Source organism: Alosa alosa, chromosome 2, assembly GCF_017589495.1.
Source record: "Alosa alosa isolate M-15738 ecotype Scorff River chromosome 2, AALO_Geno_1.1, whole genome shotgun sequence".
Classification (NCBI taxonomy): domain Eukaryota; kingdom Metazoa; phylum Chordata; class Actinopteri; order Clupeiformes; family Clupeidae; genus Alosa; species Alosa alosa.
In genome coordinates, this window is record NC_063190.1 from 18,671,213 (window position 1) to 18,690,242 (window position 19,030).

Genomic DNA, 19,030 nt, shown 5'->3' on the forward strand with positions numbered 1-19,030 from the left:
TGCACAACTTTTGCACTGACACCACTCTATTTCTCCCTGCAGTGACACACTAGCTTTTGTCTACAACTTCATAAGGTCTGCAACACATGACATGACCCTGATGGCTTGGAGCAGTAAAAAACCTGAAGAAAACAGCGTAACAGCTGATTACGCAAACACAGTCACCACCTTTAAAAATATTCAGGAAACTTTCAACCAAACCTGACTTTCCAAACAACCATTGACACACTTCCTTAACACTAAACTCAACCATGTCTGAGTTCAACATGTGTTGACAGCTTTCATACGGATCTCTCAGTCAATACAATTTTGCCAACTAATAGCTTGAAAGGATCATTTCATGAATGAAGATGGTGCGCATTTCTCTCCTATTGACCGATGAGGAAAGACAATGCTTAGCTACTGTTCCTACAAACAGATCAATCAAGGATTGCACAAATTCTAGAGTTCTAGAACCGGAGCTTCTGAGACCTCTCCGGGCCCCTAGGCCTTTACCAACACTGTATGTGGAACAACCAGCTTCTCTGAGTTTCATATTCAATTCTCTGGATTAGAAACTAGCGTAGTGCCCCCAAACGGAATGTATAAAAAATATATATCCTTGTGTCTAGGCATGATGAAATCATTCACACATACACATAGTTGGAAACTATAGTTGGCCTATGTTTTGCTCGCTGAAAAACTCCGAAATGAAAACAGTGCACTATTTTTTTCTATGCCTTAAGCCACACATGAACACCGTAAGAGCCCTCCGACGGGAGCTCATTCGGGTTGGATCTGGCCCAGACAGCAGCCAAACCCTAGCCAGTCTCAGCAGGCACATGGTACTTGGGGTTGTTAAGTAAGCCATGTAGCATCCTATCACCCAGTGGACACAGCTTGATTCTGAGAAGTTATGAGTGGACAGTGGAGGGACAGACTCCATGACGGAACAGCTGAGCAGAGGCTGAAGTTTTACTGGCTTTTATATATTTGTGCATATCATCTTCCACATGTGACAACAGGTCTCTGTGAGGGATGAAATATCATCAGTGACAAACATAACAACAGAAAAATAAACACAACATAAATCCACATAAATATGAAGTAAAGATGACCAGGATGAAAACAGTGGAAGGAATTATAAATAGAGGTGGTAAAAAAACATGTTATCACTAACAGAGGTCGTAATAATTATGAATAAATTAATAATAATAAAAAAAAAAGATCAGACTGGATCAGGGTCCAGTGGATGAGGTTGCTCAGAGGGATGCTTCTTTAGTGTGTGTCAATGTGTGTGTGTGTGTGTGTGTGTTTAACTCGAGTAGTAGAGTGCAGAAACACAGGCTAAAGGGTGAGAGAGAGAGAGTGTGTGTGTGTGTGTGGTTATGGGTGTTTGCAGCATGTTAAACGGATAATCGTGTCGACTAGTGTAAGCTCTCTATGTGTGCGGCATGTACACTATAGGTCAGTGATGGTACTCTCTAGAATGTGTGTGTGTGTGTGTGTGTGTTTTGGACAACAGGGGGGTTGCAAGAAGACTTAGGAGAAGTAAGGAGGACGTCTTAAAAAGTCTACATACCCTTGAGGTGGTTTGGTAGGGGTGGGGGGTGGATTGAGGGAGAGGGAGTAAATTTAGAGTAGGTGGGGGGGGGGGGAAAGTTCTCTACAGCGAAACAGACGAGGGATTGGGGGGCCAGGAGGGTGAGGGGTGGGGCGACGTGAACGGTGAGGCCTGTGCCAAGAGTCAGTCTGGCCTCTCCCAGGATGCACCTCTCCCCACCCCACTTCCTCCATCATCTCTCCATCTCTCTCTCAGAGCTCCACCTCCTTGGAGATCTGCGTGGCCAGGTGGCGGAAGGCCAGCGGCGCACCCCACAGGCGGGTGTAGCGCACGCCGTTGGCCTCGGACGCTCCCGCCGACAGCTGGCACACCTCCGCCTGGAAGGCCACGGTGGCGCCGCCGCCCTCACTCTGCCGGCTGCAGCACAGCAGGAAGGGCCCGGCGTGGCGCACCTGGCAACCGCAGCCCCGCGCCGCCTCCCGCACCGCCAGCACCACCTCGGCCGGGGCGCGAGGGGGGGGCACCGCTGCCGCCGCCACCGACGCCGCCACCGACGCCGCCACACGGCCCCTCACATCCCCCCCCCACCAACGCCCGCCCCCGCCTCCGACGCACCGGGGCTCGGGCGCTTTCGAATGCCCAGGTAGATGGCCACTGGAGAAGGGGAGAGAGGAGAGAGAGGGGGAGGAAGAGAGAAGGAGATAGATAAAGAGTGAGAGAGAGGAGGGAGAGGGGGAAGAAGAAAGAGATTAACACTTCACTGCAGAAAACAATAAACGTGACATAAACCACCATCTTTATGTAGAAATCGCGTTATAGTCCACTGCCCAAGGACTGCAGAGGCAAATTGGATAGGTAACTGGTTCAACGGAAGTCTCTTTTAAATTAACTACATTAAACTAAACAATACTACTGTTAAAAGTCCTAAGGATGTTAAAAAAGTATTAGATCATAGATATTAATAGGTATGCTGCTGACTAAAACCAAAGCTCCCTGTTGCATTACACAGAGACAACACACTGAAGGAGAGCCTTGTTCATCAGGATGAATTCAATCGTGCCGTTCTGAGAGGGTTTGTGTATTTGTGTATTTCGTGTATTTCTGTATTTCGCATTCCATCATCTTAATGGATGAGAACAAACACTGACCTTGTGACCGAAGGTCTGCTGACTCCCTCAGGTTCATTTGTGACCCTGGGAGAGAAAGAGAGAAAGGAAGAAGAAGAAGATCAAGAAGAAGACAATTACATTGCGGAAAAATCCACATAAAAATGTCCCAATGAACCCCAAAAGCACACATCAGTGGTTGCATGCTTTAACTACCATGCACACAAAGTTCATCCTCAAACAAAATACACTCGTCACACACTAACCACACAATTAACAGATAAAGATGTTGACAGCAAACACTCCTTATGACACTGCTACCATTTGGTATTGGTTTATGGACTAAAAAAAGGCAGATGAGGTAAGCGTCAACTGTTTAAGCCAATGAGCTGAGCAGAACATTATCCTCATAGACCTTCCCATACGTGATACACAATTAATTCAAGAGTGCCAAACCTTTAATTCCTTGTGTGGATCTGTGTCTGCAAATAGCCTTGGTAATAAGAAATGCGTAAGAAACCCAGCCTGCTGGTGCTGTTTGCACATTTCAAAGGAGGTTATGGGGTAATTATGACCATATGTCAGCCTTTGATGAATTCTCAAGAATGATTCTCCATCCATAGACTGTCATTAATGAAGAATTGCTATTGCTGTATGTCTGGAGCTCCAGGATATCACAGGCCTGGTCTGATGTGAATAGATGGTCCTCTGAGCTTCCCTGGGATTGGACAGATCTTTTTGGGATAAGATTCTGGATAACTCTTGTATAGACTGGTTTGTCTGTCCAAAGCACAAATGACTCTTTCAGAGCCCGGGGAACAGTCTTGCCACTGTAAGAGTGGCAACTGGTGCATTGAGCCCGATTCATTTTTTTCCCTGCTCAGCTCAATGGGACACTGTAATCACTGTAGATGCAAGATATCTCACTGCAGTCAAAACACTGAGACAAACTAACCAACCAACAAACAAACAAACCAACAAATTAATCCATCAAAGCATGAGTCTTTAAATGTCTTTTGTTCATATCAAATACATTCCACATCCATGAGGTACAGTCACAACAGCTGTCTATTACTCAACATCAAGAAGACTGAGAGGCAGACAGACAGGCAGACTGAGTGAGTAGACAGACATGCAACTAGCAGAGAGACAGACAGATAGACACACAGGCAGGTGGGCATACGGCTACCAGAGAGAGAAAGACAGACAGGCAAACAGACAGGCAGCAGGCAGGCAGATAGACATGCAATCAGTGGAGAGAGAGAGAAAGACAGGAAGGCCAGCAGACAGACAGGCAGGCAGAGAAGCGAGAGACAGGGGGACTTACTAACTGTTTTTGATCCCTGGGGGAGAGTGCAACCCGACACTGACTTGTTTGAGCCCTGGCGCTTAGAGGGGTCAAGATTGACCCTGATACACACAGACAGGACAGAGAGAGAGAGAGAGTGAAGGTGAGACAAAGAGAGAAGGGGGAGAGAGAGGGAGAGAGAGAGAGACAGAGAGGGAGAGAAAGGGAGAGCGATAGAGAGAAAAATAGAAAAAAAAAGAGAAAAAAGGGTGAGGGAGACAAAGAAAGAAAGAAAAAATATCAAAAGAAGAGAAAGGTAGAACAAAAGAGGGTAGATAAAGAAGAAGGCCAAGAGAGGCAGAGATAGATAAAAAGATAGAGAGAAAGAGGAAGAAAAAAGAAAGTATGTGTGAGAGGAAAAGAGAGAAAATCAGAGGATGAGGAAGAGACAAAGAGGATGTGTGCATGAGAGAGAGAAATAGGGAGAGAAAGAGAGAGACAGTGAGAGAGAAAGGCAAAGACAGTAAAAGAAAAAGAGAGAGTGACAGTTAGAGAGAAAGAGAGAGAGAGAGAGAGAGAGAGAGTAAGAGAGAGAGAGAGCAAGAGAGAGACAAAGCATGAGAGAGAGACACGGTGAGACAAACGAGACAAGAAGAAAGGAGAAAGAGAGGAAAGAAACAAAAAAGAAAGAAGAAAGGAAGTAAGTATTCCGAGAGAAAAGGAGAAGCCAGAGAGAGAGCAGCCATGGGGGACTGAGAGACGGGTAAAAAATGACATCAATGAGTTGAGGGCGGAGGGAGAGGAGGTAAGATAAGAGGCACACAGTCTACACATCTAGAGCGAAAGCCCTCACGGCCAGGACAGCGCGGCAGGCACACAGACCTCTATCAGGACCTAGAGAGGGAAGGACGACTTCGGTTTAGACAGGTCAAGTCAGGTCAAACTGTCACTGGAGCTTGCCTGACCAAACCCAAAATATTACAACTGCAATTAACGAAAAACACAACAACTGGAATTCAGACTATCAACTCAGTAACAGATATGATGTCACAATGTTTTATTGTAGTAAGATTTACATGTTTTATTGTGAGATTTACACGGTAGCATTGTACAGTTTTCATGCCACATCAGTTATCCTTCAAAGTGCCACTTACACCTTGCCCAGGTAGGCAGAGCCATTTGGGGCGCCATGTCTTGATAACGGGCAGGTTGCTATGGTGACAGGAGAAGCCAAACTCTGACAGACAACTGAAGCAGCAAATCATTTCCAGATGACTGTCCTACCTATGGAACCCCTGGTGTTCTAAATGTACCCTATAACTCTAGATGTACTCTATTTACCCTTTCATCCAGAGTAACTCTACTTATGCTTCATTTAATTAAAATAACCCTTCATCTACCCTTCAGTCCAGTTTCCCCTTCTATCCATATGAATCCTTTGACCAGATTTGCCCTTTCAACGGTCACTGAGACGCTGCAGACTGTGGACGTGTCTATTCTCCTCCATCCACTTGTCCACATGTAACTGTCACACACAGTACCTGTCAGGTGTAGCCTTAGTAAACACATATAGATCACCTGTTTGCCCCAGTAAACATATATACGAGATACTCTGCAGTGCATTACAATTCATGTTACTGGGACCGTAGGGGAGGGCAGGGGGGTTCCACGTCTGTTAAAATCCTTGAGCCCCTGCTCTGTTGTTGGCACTCTTGGAAATCAGCACTGGTCACACTCACACACACACACACACACACACACACACACACACACACTATCACAACACTTCCTTATAACACCATTATGATTCCAGTATGCCTGTAATGGCGTTACATTTTTTTTCCAATATGAGCACATGTTTTGTGTAAGTGTGTGTATATGCATTACAGTTCTCAGCAGTCTCTGTGTCCCTCTATGCATGTGTGTGTGTGTGTGCACATATGCGTGTGCAGTGTGTGTGTGTGTGTGTGTGTGTGTGTGTGTGTGTGTGTGTGTGTGTGTGTGTGTGTGTGTGTGTTTATGTGTGTGTGTGTCTGTGTGTGTGTGAGTGCATGTGTCTGTGTGTGCATGTGTGTGTGTGTGTGTGTGTGTGTGTGTGTGTGTGTGTGTGTGTGTGTGTGTGTGTGTGTGTGTGTGTGTGCGCACGCGTGTGTATGTGCATGTGTGTGTGTGTCAGTCCTGCCTCAGTAAATAGGCTGGCGCAGGGGTTTGGTAGCGTTGGAGTCGTTTGGGTTTGGGTGGGCCCGGGCCCCGTTACCTGCGCGTGAGTTTGGAGGTGAGCTTGCTGAAGAGGTTGGAGGTGGCCATGGGGCTCTTGGCGTGGGGCCGAGGGCCTGCACCTGGGGCAGCGCCGGGAGGTGGCGGCGGGCCTTAGAGGGGACGCCCGGGCCGGCCACACGCAGCTGACCCCCGTGGAAGGTGCTGCGGATGGTGGAGCCGCGGGTCAGGCGGCAGCGCTCGCCCGAGGAGGACGAGGAGGATGCGCCCGCGCCGGCCATGCTCAGCGTGGACGGAGAGGTGGGGGGCAGCCGGTGAGACAGAGAGCTACGAGACCAGAGAGGAGGAGGTGAGAGGATGAGAGAGGACGAGGAGAGAGAGGAGAGAGAGGAGAGAGAGAGAGAGAGAGAGAGAGGAGGAGGGGGAGAGAGAGAAGAGAGAGGAGGAGAGGGGAGGAGGGGAGAGACAGATGGAAGGAAGAGAGAGAGAGGAGGGGCAGGGATAGTAAGAGAGATAGAGAGGAAAGAGAAAGTGAGAGATGAGAGGAGAGAGAGTGTAAGACATGAACAGAGAGAAAGAGAGGGAATGAGAGACAGAGTGCAACAGTATGCGGAGTGCAGAGAACAACAAGTCAGATAAGTGGATCTAAATATACAGGGCTATCCTCTGATAAGGACACAGACTTCATGCATATGTGTAATGACCATCACCTGTTCTCTTTGCCGTTCTGCAGTAGTGAATGTCTATCTGTGTTGGAGCGGTCCGTACACACGTATGTGTTGCGGCGAGTCATGGCACTGCCTGGGATGTTATTCTTCCCACACACACACACACACACACACACACACACACACACACAAAACAAAACAAACATTAGATATCCCTACATATCTTGAATTTCCCCTTGGGGATCAATAAAGTATCTATCTATATCTTTTTTGCCTTCCATGTTTCTATAACATTTCTTAAGCTAAGACCTGAGACACGATTTGAAATGGAAGTTGCTTTGGATAAATGCGTCTGCTGAACAACTATAACCATACCTATATTAATAACCATAACCAAACGTCTGATAATTATCTATAACCATATTACTACCATAACCAAACATCTGCTCAATACCTGTAACAATAACCATAACCATATTAATAACCATAACCACAATATTTAAATGTGGCTCCACTCACAGAGCAAATGATAGAGAAATTTGCTGAAATAAAAAAAACACCAACATCATGAGTCTGACTCAGAGGGAACAAATAAACCGATGAAAAAATACATCTGAACTGTAGTGTAAGAAGCAGCTTTGTGTAAATATAAATGTGAGAAAGAGCTGTTCTTCACATATTGTCCAGTTCTAGCATAATATCTCAGAGAGAGATGAAGCCTTTTTGGATGACTTCCTGGACGTGAGTCATAAAAGGAGGAACAGAAGTGTGTGGGGGGAAGCTTTTAACTGCTACACAACTCTTGACCCCCTGTCACTGTCTGGACCCTCTTACATAACCTAATTAGCTGTTATGTAGTCTAATTTACATGCCATTTAAATTTATTTGAAACATATTCCCATTTCACATATTCAGTGTTCTCTTGAAAAAGTCTCTGTCTGGGATATAGTGTCCTAGAGAAACTAGCAGACCCAACATGCATGTCTGTACTGCCACTTTAGGAGCGACGTAAACATGACCAGCTGGCAAACATGCGTCATGGCAACACCTGTGAGGTGTCAGAGGAAGGTTCCGGTGCCAGAGCCGCAACCGCTGAGGTTAAAATAGCAATAATATTCTCATCTCCAAAATTTCGCTCACACTCTCACTCTCTCAATTCTTACCATTTGTTTCTCATTCTGTATCTCTCTATCTTTCTCTCAGTATGCTGTTATCATTCTCTTTTTATTTTCCTCTGCTTCTATCTAGCTACCCCCGACTCACGGTGGTGGCGGTCATCTCCTTGCGGCGGTCAGGGATCTCGGCCTTGTTGGGGTTGTTGGCGCTGCTGACCATGGGGCTGGAGGGCGGCAGGCTGCGGCTGCCCATCACGCTGCAGCTGGCCTTGCGCGGGGGCATGCGGCTCTCACGCAGGTCACGGTCACCGCCCGTGGTCGGGCTCCGCTTAGGGTGCATCACCGGCATGCTGGGACCACCTGACAACGACACACACACAGACACACACACATACACACACACACATGCACGCACAGACACACACACAAGAGCAGGAAGGGTCAGAGATGACAAATGAAAAATAGTCACCATGTAATGCATCAGCAGGGAGAATGATGATACTTGTTGGACCTCCCGGTCATATGAGACAGATCACATAGAGGAAGGGTTAAGAGACTGTATACAGTAATTGCATCAAGCTTGAAATGTATACTAATATTATTAAGCTGGAAAACTATGACAGAGGTCAGTCTTGTCCCATTCCAGAAGCCACTGCGCACAAAGAAACCATTGTGTAAATGCTACTACATATGATAATACAACCCCTGTTGTAGAGTCACTTTTACAACAGATCTCTGATCTATCCTGTATACTCACAGAAGTCACTGTGCATGAAGAAACCGTATTTTTGCATAAATGCTACTACAGTAATAATACCCCCCAGGTAGTTTTATCAGTACTTTTAAAATGTAAAAACCTGCCGGGTCACAGATCAGTGCTGTCCACTCACAGAAGCCACTGTGCTTAAAGGAACTCACCATCTCTTTGGGAAATTAGCGCATTTGCCGTCTACCCCAGTGTTAGATGAAAGGACACATACCCTTCTCTTCTCTGTGTGTGCAATAACCCATTCTGACACTGTTAGCCTAGCTTAGCCTAATTCACTGGAAGTGGGGTTAGACCAGTTAGCTTATAGCTATAGGCTACCTACAGTAGTCTTATCGACTACCAGAAACCGTATTGCTGTACAACAGATCCAAGATTGGTGCTGGGCTTACAGAAACCCCTATTGCTGTGAAATAGATCCCAGATCAGTGTGTCACTCACAAAAGTCGCTGTGCCGTCTCTGCCTGTGGTAGGTGGAGCTGCTGCGCTGCGTCTTGCTGTGGGAGGAGGAGGAGGAGGATGAAGAGGAGCCAGTGGCGGACGAGTGCTTGTTGGTTCCGTTGGTGATGGGACTGGGCCGCACGCGGGGCAGAGTCATACTGCCGGACCGTGTCTCCGCACCATCCTAAACAAAAACAACAAACAAGAACAATACAGCAGAAAAAATTATATGGATTGTGGCCCACTGCATCAACTATATTCATATGGTAGCCACTTTTCTAACTAAAGGGGGTTACAATCGAGAAACAACAATAGGCTACAAGAAACAGTAAGTAGTCAACCTACTGAGAGTAAACACAAAGCACCGATTTTAATCTGTTATTACAAGAGCACAGGAAGTGTGAGACTGTAGAAGTCTTTGGGTGTAGGAGGTGGCAAACTGTACAATTTATATCCCGTATAGTATATATCCATTTCAAGCACTGGAACACATGCTTACATCTTGTGTGTGTAAGAACTGACACTGACTTAGTCAGTGATGTTTCCTAGAGTGTCGGCCATCATTGACAGACTTGATACACAGACAGACCAACTTAAGAGTGGTCCAACTTAAGACCTGCTGAGCACTGGGTGCATTACCTCAGTCTTGATCCCCAGCAGCAGGTAGGTGGCAGACACCTCGTTGTATTTCTGATTGAGCAGAGAGTCCTTGATCTCCTCGGAGGTGAAGCCCATCCCAACCATCACCTCTATAAGAGGACAGACAGACAGACAGAGACGTGAGAAACAGAGGCTCTCTGTGGCTCTGAGACATACGGTTATATGCAGAGCTCTGGGTACTCCTGAATATATGCCACAACTAATATCAACGATATTGCATGAAAGTAAACAGCTTTTGTAGTACACCCTCAAGGAATACACTCTGAGCAAGGGGGTTCTGGTGTGTTTTTGGTTACATCAGTTTAAAAATCTACATTCCATCGGATGCAGTTTTATTTGCTTATTTACCAGTGTAACAGGAAGTTGTTCTGCCGGTACAATAAAATGCAGAATTGTGACGTGCATAGAGGCTATATGCCCGTTATTGTGCTCTTTACTTACAATGATTAGTGATTACTGCAATGAACAGATGTGATGTGCAGTAAAGCTCAGTAAGAACAATAACTATAACGATAACAAGCAAACAAAAAACTATCACTCTGGCTAATATGAATGACAACGTCCTCACATAAACTATAATGATGACAACATGAAGAATAATATCATTGGGGTCACTTTCAGTTATAGTTATCCTTTTAGTTGTCGTTATAGTTATCGCTTTAGTTATCATTATAGTTATCGTTTTAGGTGTGAGTGGTCCTTAAAGCAGGAGGTTTTAAAATACAACCACTTACAATACACCTATACTATGACACCAAGTGCACTTCAACATAGTGTATGTTACACTACAGTGCACTCCATTTCAGCATTATTCAGAAGCAGTTCTGTGTTTTTGGCTGTAGTGTGGACAGTGAATGTATGTACTGACCGATGCGGCTGGCATCGCTGTAGTCGGCCACAGGCTCTATGTGAGGCTTGAGGTCGTCACCCTCAAAACCAGCGTTGATCCATTTGTCCTTCATTATTTGCTGAGGACGTTACATTATAACATATCGTATCATGCATTTGTCCTTCATTATTTGCTGAAGATGTTACATTATAACATATCATATCATACATTTGTCCTTCATTATTTGCTGAGCAGGACATATCAAATAATATGTTAATTGTGCTTTTTCACATTTGAGATAAAAGGGTTGGTAAGGCTGTGGAAATATAACAAATATCGTATAATATTAGTCTCAGTGTTCAGGCAGTGTTTAGACATAGGAACACATATAACCAAAACAAACCATATAGCTGGCCTTAGTTTTAAGTTAAAACAAATAATAACAAACTTTCTGTAGTTATCCCAACATTTACTGAACTATGTCAAGGAGGCTACTTTGTGTTTGCTAGAGATGGGGATTAGACCACCTACATCAAGTCTGAGTCCAGACCAAAACCTTAAAGGGTCAAGACCAAGTCAAGACTGGGATTTTAGAGCAGGTGAACCCCCTCCAGCTACGCGCCATGCCACACACCTGCCACACAGCAGACTGTTACTGGTGTATGTGTGTGTGTGTGTGTGTGTGTGTGTGTGTGTGTGTCAAGACTAGGTTTTTGGCAAAGCGAAGACCAACACCTAAAAAAAGTCTCTTTTGAAGACCATGAATTTAATTACATCACAGATACGTAATTCTTCTCCACTCTAGGTCTGCTACATTGTGGCTCTTCACATTACAGAGTGGCAGTCTCTCTCTCTCTCTCTCTCTCTCTCTCTCTCTCTCTCTCGGGTCCGGTTCGCCCTGTCGGGACTTATTTTCCCAATAATGATAGGCGTCCTATACATTATCCCGCTTATTACACGGCTACTTGCTAAAACAAAATAATAAACTCCCCACGATATGACTCTTTAGCCTACATAGCCTAGGCTATAGCCTATTTGTTACTGTTCATTGTGGCTTTTGCTAAGAAACAAATAGTTTGCAAACAACACACACTGAACTTGAATCAAACATTCTTTAGAACACAGCTGATCAACCTGCTTTTCACTTTTGAATGAAGTTCTAGTAGTTGCGGAATGATATGAAAGACCTGAATTAGAATGACAAACTCCATTGCCATTGACAATGGTCTTTTTTTTTTTTTTTTAAAAGGTCCCTAGTTGAAAATAATGACGGCTAGAACTTTGGGAAATCCCATTCAAGTCAATGGAGTGTTCTACTTGCATTGTGAAGAGCCGTGTAATAAATATATTTAAATGAGCCGTGACAAGAAAAAACATTCTAACTCTGAACAGAGCCTTAGAACCATGTCCTGTTATGTCACAGTGCAGTGTGGTCCTCCCACCTCTAGGGTGCAGCGTTTTGTGGGGTTGAGCACCAGGAAGCGGCGGAGGATGCCCTCGCAGTCAGTGGACATGTAAAAGGGCACGCGGTACTTCCCTCTCAACACACGCTCACGCAACTCCTGTAAAGACACACACACACACACACAAAGAAAGATACATTATTGACGAACATGACTCACGACTCACAATCTTCACAAAAGGTAATTGAGCGTCTGACTGAATTAGTGAGTATTTAACCCGATTCTCCATGCCTCGAGGTTCTGTCCATAGAAGGGCATGAGTGGCTGACCAGCATGTACAGCATAATTATCAGGGTTCAGATAGCCACCATGGGTCTGTCTCAATCGCTGTCAGACATACACAGACCCTCTACTCTAACCTTTAGGTTCTGTTCTTTGAGAGGGCAGCATTAGAAGAGATAACCTCTCCAGAGAAGTCTGTCCTTAGGCCACAGACACATACACACACAGACACACACACACACACACACACACACACACACACACACACACACACACACACACACACACACACACACACACATTCCCACACACACATACCATATTTTCCGGACTATAAGTCGCTCCTGAGTATAAGTCGCACCAGTCAAAAAATGCGTCATGAACAGGAAAAAAACATATATAAGTCTCACTGGACTATAAGTCACATTTATTTAGAAATGTATTTCACAAAATCCAAAACCAAAAACAGAGACTATGTAATTGGATTATTGAGGCCAAAAAGATTAATGTTAATGAAGACTAAGGAGTGAAGGCAGCCAAGAGGAGGGCAGGAAGGTAATTGCAAAGCAAAAGATTCACTGGAAAGAAAATGCCATGTACCAAAATGTGGAGAATACAATGCAATCAAGCATTTTGGGCGATGTGGAGTCACAAGCTGGCAGCAGATTAAATTCTCACGAGAGAAAAAGATGCAGTTTTAAAAGGATGTGACAGAAGCAAGCCAGGGATAGGCCTATAGGCCCGATGGTAATTGTAAAGCAATTTACAAAAGATTCACTGAACAAAAAATGCTGATGTGGTACATGAACATTTAGCTAAAAATGTGGAGAATGCAATGCAATCAAGCATTTTGGACAATATTGGCACAAGCTGGCAGCAGAACAAATGCTCGGCTGGACAGCACCAAGAGCGCGCGAGAAAAAAAAATGCACATTTAAAACCAGGGCCTAAACGCGGGAGAACATGGATGTGTTCTCCATTTGAGGAACGTTGAATCGATTGCGGACGTGAACAGACAGCTACAGACACGGAGCGCATAGTAGGCCTACTTTCACTTTCTGTGCGTATTCATAACGTGAAAGATAATTAGTAGCAAAACAGCGATCAAATATTACATGGCAGTGAGTTTTGTTTTGAAATGGGTGAGGAATGTTTAGGAGACAGACTATCGTAAATCCTCAAATTATGGCTGGAGTCTTTTATTTAGGTTGTGCAAAGCACAGCACCTTTATTTGGGCCATGGCTTGTATTCGAGTCAGCTATAGGCCTTTATTTCTTGCGTTTTATTGTGAGACATAGGCCTACTCTTCGTTTGGAGCGGCATACCGGTAGATTATCAAAAGCAGAAGATGTTCAATTTGAGATTTCATTTACGTTTGGACTGTTTGATTATATTGCTAAATATCGGGACTGATGACCACTGAAATCTGTGGGGTATTTAATGGTTCACTATTAAGTTGTGTGAAAGAGTGTCGGGATTTCCATCCGCTTATTGCGAGATAAGGCATCCGCTAACGTGTGCTGTACTGCAAGGGAAACCTTATTCCATATAGCCAAAGAGTTCTAAGATAGCCTAAATTTAGTTATTTTTTAAATTATGCATGATTTACTTTTTTTTAAAAAATTCATAGGCTGATGCCTGGCAGCAACAAATGTGTTTAAATGTAGGTTACTGCTTCAGCCTCTAGCTCAGAAGGGGGCAGAATGCGACTGGTAGCTTGAGAGCAACCTGTTGGAGACTCATGGTGTAGGACAATGACTTTTCATTGGCAACAATATTAAACCAACCAACAATATAAAATATTAAGAAGAGCTCTTTTATGAGTTAAACTGAAACAAAATTATACTGGCTTTTATTTGTCCAAATCTGAGTCCCGGCTTTGAATAGAATCCTGGCCATAATTTGAGGATTTAGGTACTGTACAGTGCTCGAATTACGTGGGAGCCAGAGGGAGCCGAGCTCCAGTTCGAGCTGAGGACTGGCTCCCATGAAAACAACAAAGTCAAAAATCTGAGGGGGTCTCTCATATCTGAAGGTGTCTGGCATTGTAATTTAATCTTAAACAACGCTCATTATCCATCCCTGTGCGATCTCTTACCATTAAAGACGTTAAATTAAAATATAGGCTACTACTGGATGTAGACCTACCCTACGCTCTTGAACGCATGCATGACAGCACTTCACCACCACACCACTAGACTATATGAGCAAACCGCATACGATCGATGTGACAGCAGCAGTCCGAAGAAGTCAGCCTGCTTGATGCGAGTGTTTTGTCTATTTACGTAGGCGTTCATTGGGCTAGCCTGGTTGGATATGTGCTGAAAAAGTCCAGTTTGCTGTTGAACTTGCTTCGCCTCTTCTATGTTTATTGACAAAGCCATAAATTATGGCCCCCTTCTATGATTGTGTGCATTGATAGCTATCCTCTGCCATTCAGAGCTCCGGAAAGTTCCCAGATATTTTGAAACACCTGTTAGCAATCTCTGATGGTGGTATATTCAATGGCTACCCGACAACATCTCAGTGCAAATTCCAAAATTGTTCGTCTATTAATTTCCACGGTTCAACACACGAGACGACTGAACACCCAGTGTGTAGCCTACAGTAATGTACATTAGCGGTAAAACATAGTTTGGCTGCAAAGGCTTTATTAATTTCTGCCAATTAGTGCATTTTCCCTGTGTATAAGTTAAAGACTAAATGCATTATTGTGTTTGACACTGAGGATAGCCTATCTGAGACGGTGGTCTGGTTCAAATGAGTTACGTTGTGAAATTGAGAATGGCACTCCGACTACATCACTATTTCTTTGTGTTGTGAATTTGAAATGAAATGAAATATGGACTATTGCAATCAATATGTTGAAATTAACTAAAAGGAATCAATTTCTATGAAAAATCTCTGTCTGTTGTGTGCGTGTGTCAAGTTATAGCCTAGGCCTATGCGCATACTGCGCAAAAGCGCCACTCGTGCCTATAATGTATCGCCTTTAGGCTATGCGCGGGATGTGCCAACTTTTATGAGATAGAGAGACCCCCTTAAAGACAAAAAGATAATTCGAGCCCTGGTACTGTATGCACGTGTGTTTCAGGCATGTGCAAGCACTAATCTCTGGCTGAAAGTGCACAGGACTTGTGCATTTGAGAGCGCTCTCTCGCGGCTGTAGACAGTAATGTTTCATGTAGGGTTCATGTCAAAAACATGTTCAATTATATATTTTTTTCATATATAAGTCACACCTGACTATAAGTCGCAGGACCAGCCAAACTATGAGAAAAAGTGTGACTTATAGTCCGGAAAATACGGTACACATACTGTACATGTACACATACACACACTTCGGTCTAACCTTTAGGTTCTGCCCGTCGAAAGGCAGTGACCCGCTGACGAGTGTGTAGAGGATGACCCCCAGGCTCCAGATATCCACCTCTGGCCCGTCGTACTTCTTGCCCTGGAAGAGCTCGGGTGCGGCGTAGGGCGGCGATCCGCAGAAGGTGTCCAGCTTGTTGCCCAGTGTAAACTCGTTGCTGAAGCCGAAGTCAGCGATCTTGATGTTGGCGTCAGCGTCCAGCAGAAGGTTTTCAGCCTACGACAAACCACACAAACCGGAAAGAGATGAGCCATATACTGGAGGCTATATGTGCTGTTCACAAACGTCTTGGCAAAACGTCTATGGGCTACCACAGACGTTCAATTCCGAATCACAGCAAAAAGAAACCATACAATGGCAGTAATTCTATCTAGTCCTGCTGCATACATCTCATACATCCCTGTAGGGTACACGATTAACCATTTATCTCTTCTGCACAAACAACAAGAAGCATTCAGCAGCATTGTACATCCCACACTGAAAACGATTTAGGCCATTCTGCCTGTCTGTCTGTTTGTTTCCATTCACTGCGCAGTAAATCTGTCATTTCAGTTTTAGTTGCACTTGGCACATGTTGCACTAGGCACAGAGGAAAATGTTGTTAAACACACTCAGAAAGCAACGTGAACATTTCAACATTATCTATCTATCTATCTTTGAGGATCAACAAAGTAATATATATCTATCTCTCTCTAAAACAGAGAGTGGGTCTCACCTTCAAATCTCTGTGGACTATGTTTTTCTGGTGGCAGTAGTGGACAGCAGACACAATCTGAAACAGACACAGTGGTTGTGAGAGTCAGATGACCCATGATCTGGTCACCCATCACACTGACTACACTCAGCATCATCCTCATCAGAGATGAAGACTATGATGAGCACTGACTCCATGAGCTGAAACTGACACAATGGCTTTGAATCTAAAGGTTAAACATGGACCAAATAATCCTTGTCCAGGTTCAACCTTGGTCTATGGTTTGAGAGTGGTCTAACTCTGTGCACAAAGAAAATGTGAAAACCATGACATAGCTAACGCTGTTAGCAAAAAATGACTTTTCTTGAGATTGAAGCAAACATAAACAACATAAAGAACCCAACACCCAACATGGCATTTTCATAGATGAAGAGATTGAGTATTGACACACTATAGCAGTGTTTTTCAACCTTTTTTGTGCCACGGCACACTTTTAACACTTAAAATGTCCCACGGCACACTAACATCCTGTGTGAAGAAAAAATAAACATACCATAGCCTAAAATTTCAAATAATACACAGATATGGCCTTATTATGGCTTCTATGCAAGACCTGCTCAATAAAACAAGTGCCCTCTGTTTCATTTGTAGGTGACTATATCTAATTTAATTGTTGTTATGAACTGGATATGTGATGATTCTGTGAATACTGGATATGGGGCCCCCGTTGAACAATGCCTGCATACCACAAATAGTGCAATCATACAATCAACGAGAGCATGTGGTTAAAAATTCTTTGATGCAACAGTTGCTTTTCTGGACCAGTGAGGGACATTTGGGTAATTTTCTGCGGCATACCTGATGATTTCTCACGGCACACTAGTGTGCCCCGGCACAGTGGTTGAAAAACACTGCACTATAGTGTAAAATGGAAGACATTGGGCCCTAATTTAAATGCAAATCTATTAACAAACAAGTCTTGCTCATAGTGTTATTTTTTTATTTTTTAACCAATTAACTGTGATTAGATTTAACTTTGCACTTTGTCCATCGATCAAAATAAGGCCAATAGAGTTAAGAGCCTTCCTCAGAGTATGAAATGGGATGGGCAGACATTCAAACCACTGCTGTGCTACTATGACTGAGACATAGAGTCCATTAGAGTATGGAAGCTCTACTAGCTCTACTGTGGCTAGCCTGAGACAGTGCAGTACACTACAGATGCTCTGCTAGCGCTACTGTGGCTAGCCTGTACAGTACAGATGCTCTGCTAGCGCTACTGTGGTACACCTGAGACAGTGCAGTACAGTACAGATGCTCTGCTAGCGCTACTGTAACTAGCCTGAGACAGTGCAGTACAGTAGGCCTACAGATGCTCTGCTAGCGCTACTGTGACTAGCCTGAGACAGTGAAGGTACAGTACAGATGCTCTGCTAGCGCTACTGTGGCTAGCCTGAGACAGTGCAGTACAGTACAGATGCTCTGCTAGCGCTACTGTGGTACACCTGAGAGAGTGCATTAGAGTACACATGCTCCACTAGCGCTACTGTGGCTAGCCTGAGACAGTGCAGTACAGTACAGATGCTCGGCTAGCGCTACTGTGGTACACCTGAGAGAGTGCATTAGAGTACACATGCTCCACTAGCGCTACTGTGGCTAGCCTGTGACAGTGCACTACAGTAGGCCCTACAGAGGTTCTGCTAGACCTAGTGTGGTACGGATAAGACTAGTGCACTAGAGTAATTCACAGAGGTTCATTCTGTGGCTCAGCAAAACTGGCTTCGGATAATCCAGAAAGCAGCTGACTGAGGAGCAGATCAGGCATTTAATCTGGCTGTGAGCCGCCGGATCAGACTCTCTCCACACACACCCTGGCAGCATGTTCAACTGAAGAGTTTGGTATTTGGTGTTTTAAGTATTTCATGAAGAACAAAGTGAATCAGTTTATCTTTTTTTTCTAATCTTCATCTTTAGTGTCCAATGTACAGTATATAGTCAGTTTTGCCCTCTACTATATTTCCATAGTAAATTTATTAACATCCTTTTCTTTTAGGCCTGTTTTTTTTTTTACATTTTCTTTATGCAAAGCACTTTTTTCTCATGCTATAGAATAAAGCTTGTTGTTGTTTTGTGATCATTGCATTCTAACATATTAACACTATTATTTGCCATCTCCTTATTAGGGTATGTTGTCAATAGCCCACCCACTCCCAATGTAGGGGCCAAACCTCCTTACCTGCCGGAATTTGGCTCTGGCTTCTATTTCCTTCATTCTCCCATGAGACACGAGGTAGTCAAATACTTCACCTGAGGTGGACAGAGACAACGAGTGTCAGACAGGACACACATCATCGTCAACCGAGAATGAACAAGGTTTATTTGACATGCCCACAATTATGGGCACCAATAATATTTGCATTTACATGACACCATGTTGGCTTCCTTCAAGGCTTCAGTTCAAACACACAAAACAACACTGACGTCATTGATGATCTCAGAGGTCATGTGACATGGACCTGGACAACATGCCACCTCAAATATAGAACCTTTCAAACTGTTCCTAGAGGGTTTCTGGTTTACACATTCAAAACCAATGCATATACCTCATATTCAATCAAACTTTAGGCTATAGCATAATGCTCTA

General features: G+C 44.2%; 1 protein-coding gene across 1 annotated transcript in view; it reads right to left on the reverse strand.

Annotated features, from left to right (window-relative positions):
* Window positions 1-2,099: 2,099 nt before the first annotated feature.
* The window catches only part of mark4a (MAP/microtubule affinity-regulating kinase 4a), a 45,198-nt gene continuing 28,267 nt past the window's right edge, over window positions 2,100-19,030 (reverse strand). Inside the window, 14 exon segments of the mRNA XM_048266907.1 lie at window positions 2,100-2,197; window positions 2,692-2,736; window positions 3,977-4,059; window positions 6,195-6,307; window positions 6,310-6,481; window positions 6,865-6,968; window positions 8,086-8,297; window positions 9,145-9,328; window positions 9,784-9,893; window positions 10,673-10,772; window positions 12,076-12,195; window positions 15,672-15,908; window positions 16,408-16,464; window positions 18,623-18,693. Of these exon segments, the coding sequence (XP_048122864.1) occupies window positions 2,115-2,197; window positions 2,692-2,736; window positions 3,977-4,059; window positions 6,195-6,307; window positions 6,310-6,481; window positions 6,865-6,968; window positions 8,086-8,297; window positions 9,145-9,328; window positions 9,784-9,893; window positions 10,673-10,772; window positions 12,076-12,195; window positions 15,672-15,908; window positions 16,408-16,464; window positions 18,623-18,693 (1,691 nt within the window). The 3' untranslated portion in view covers window positions 2,100-2,114.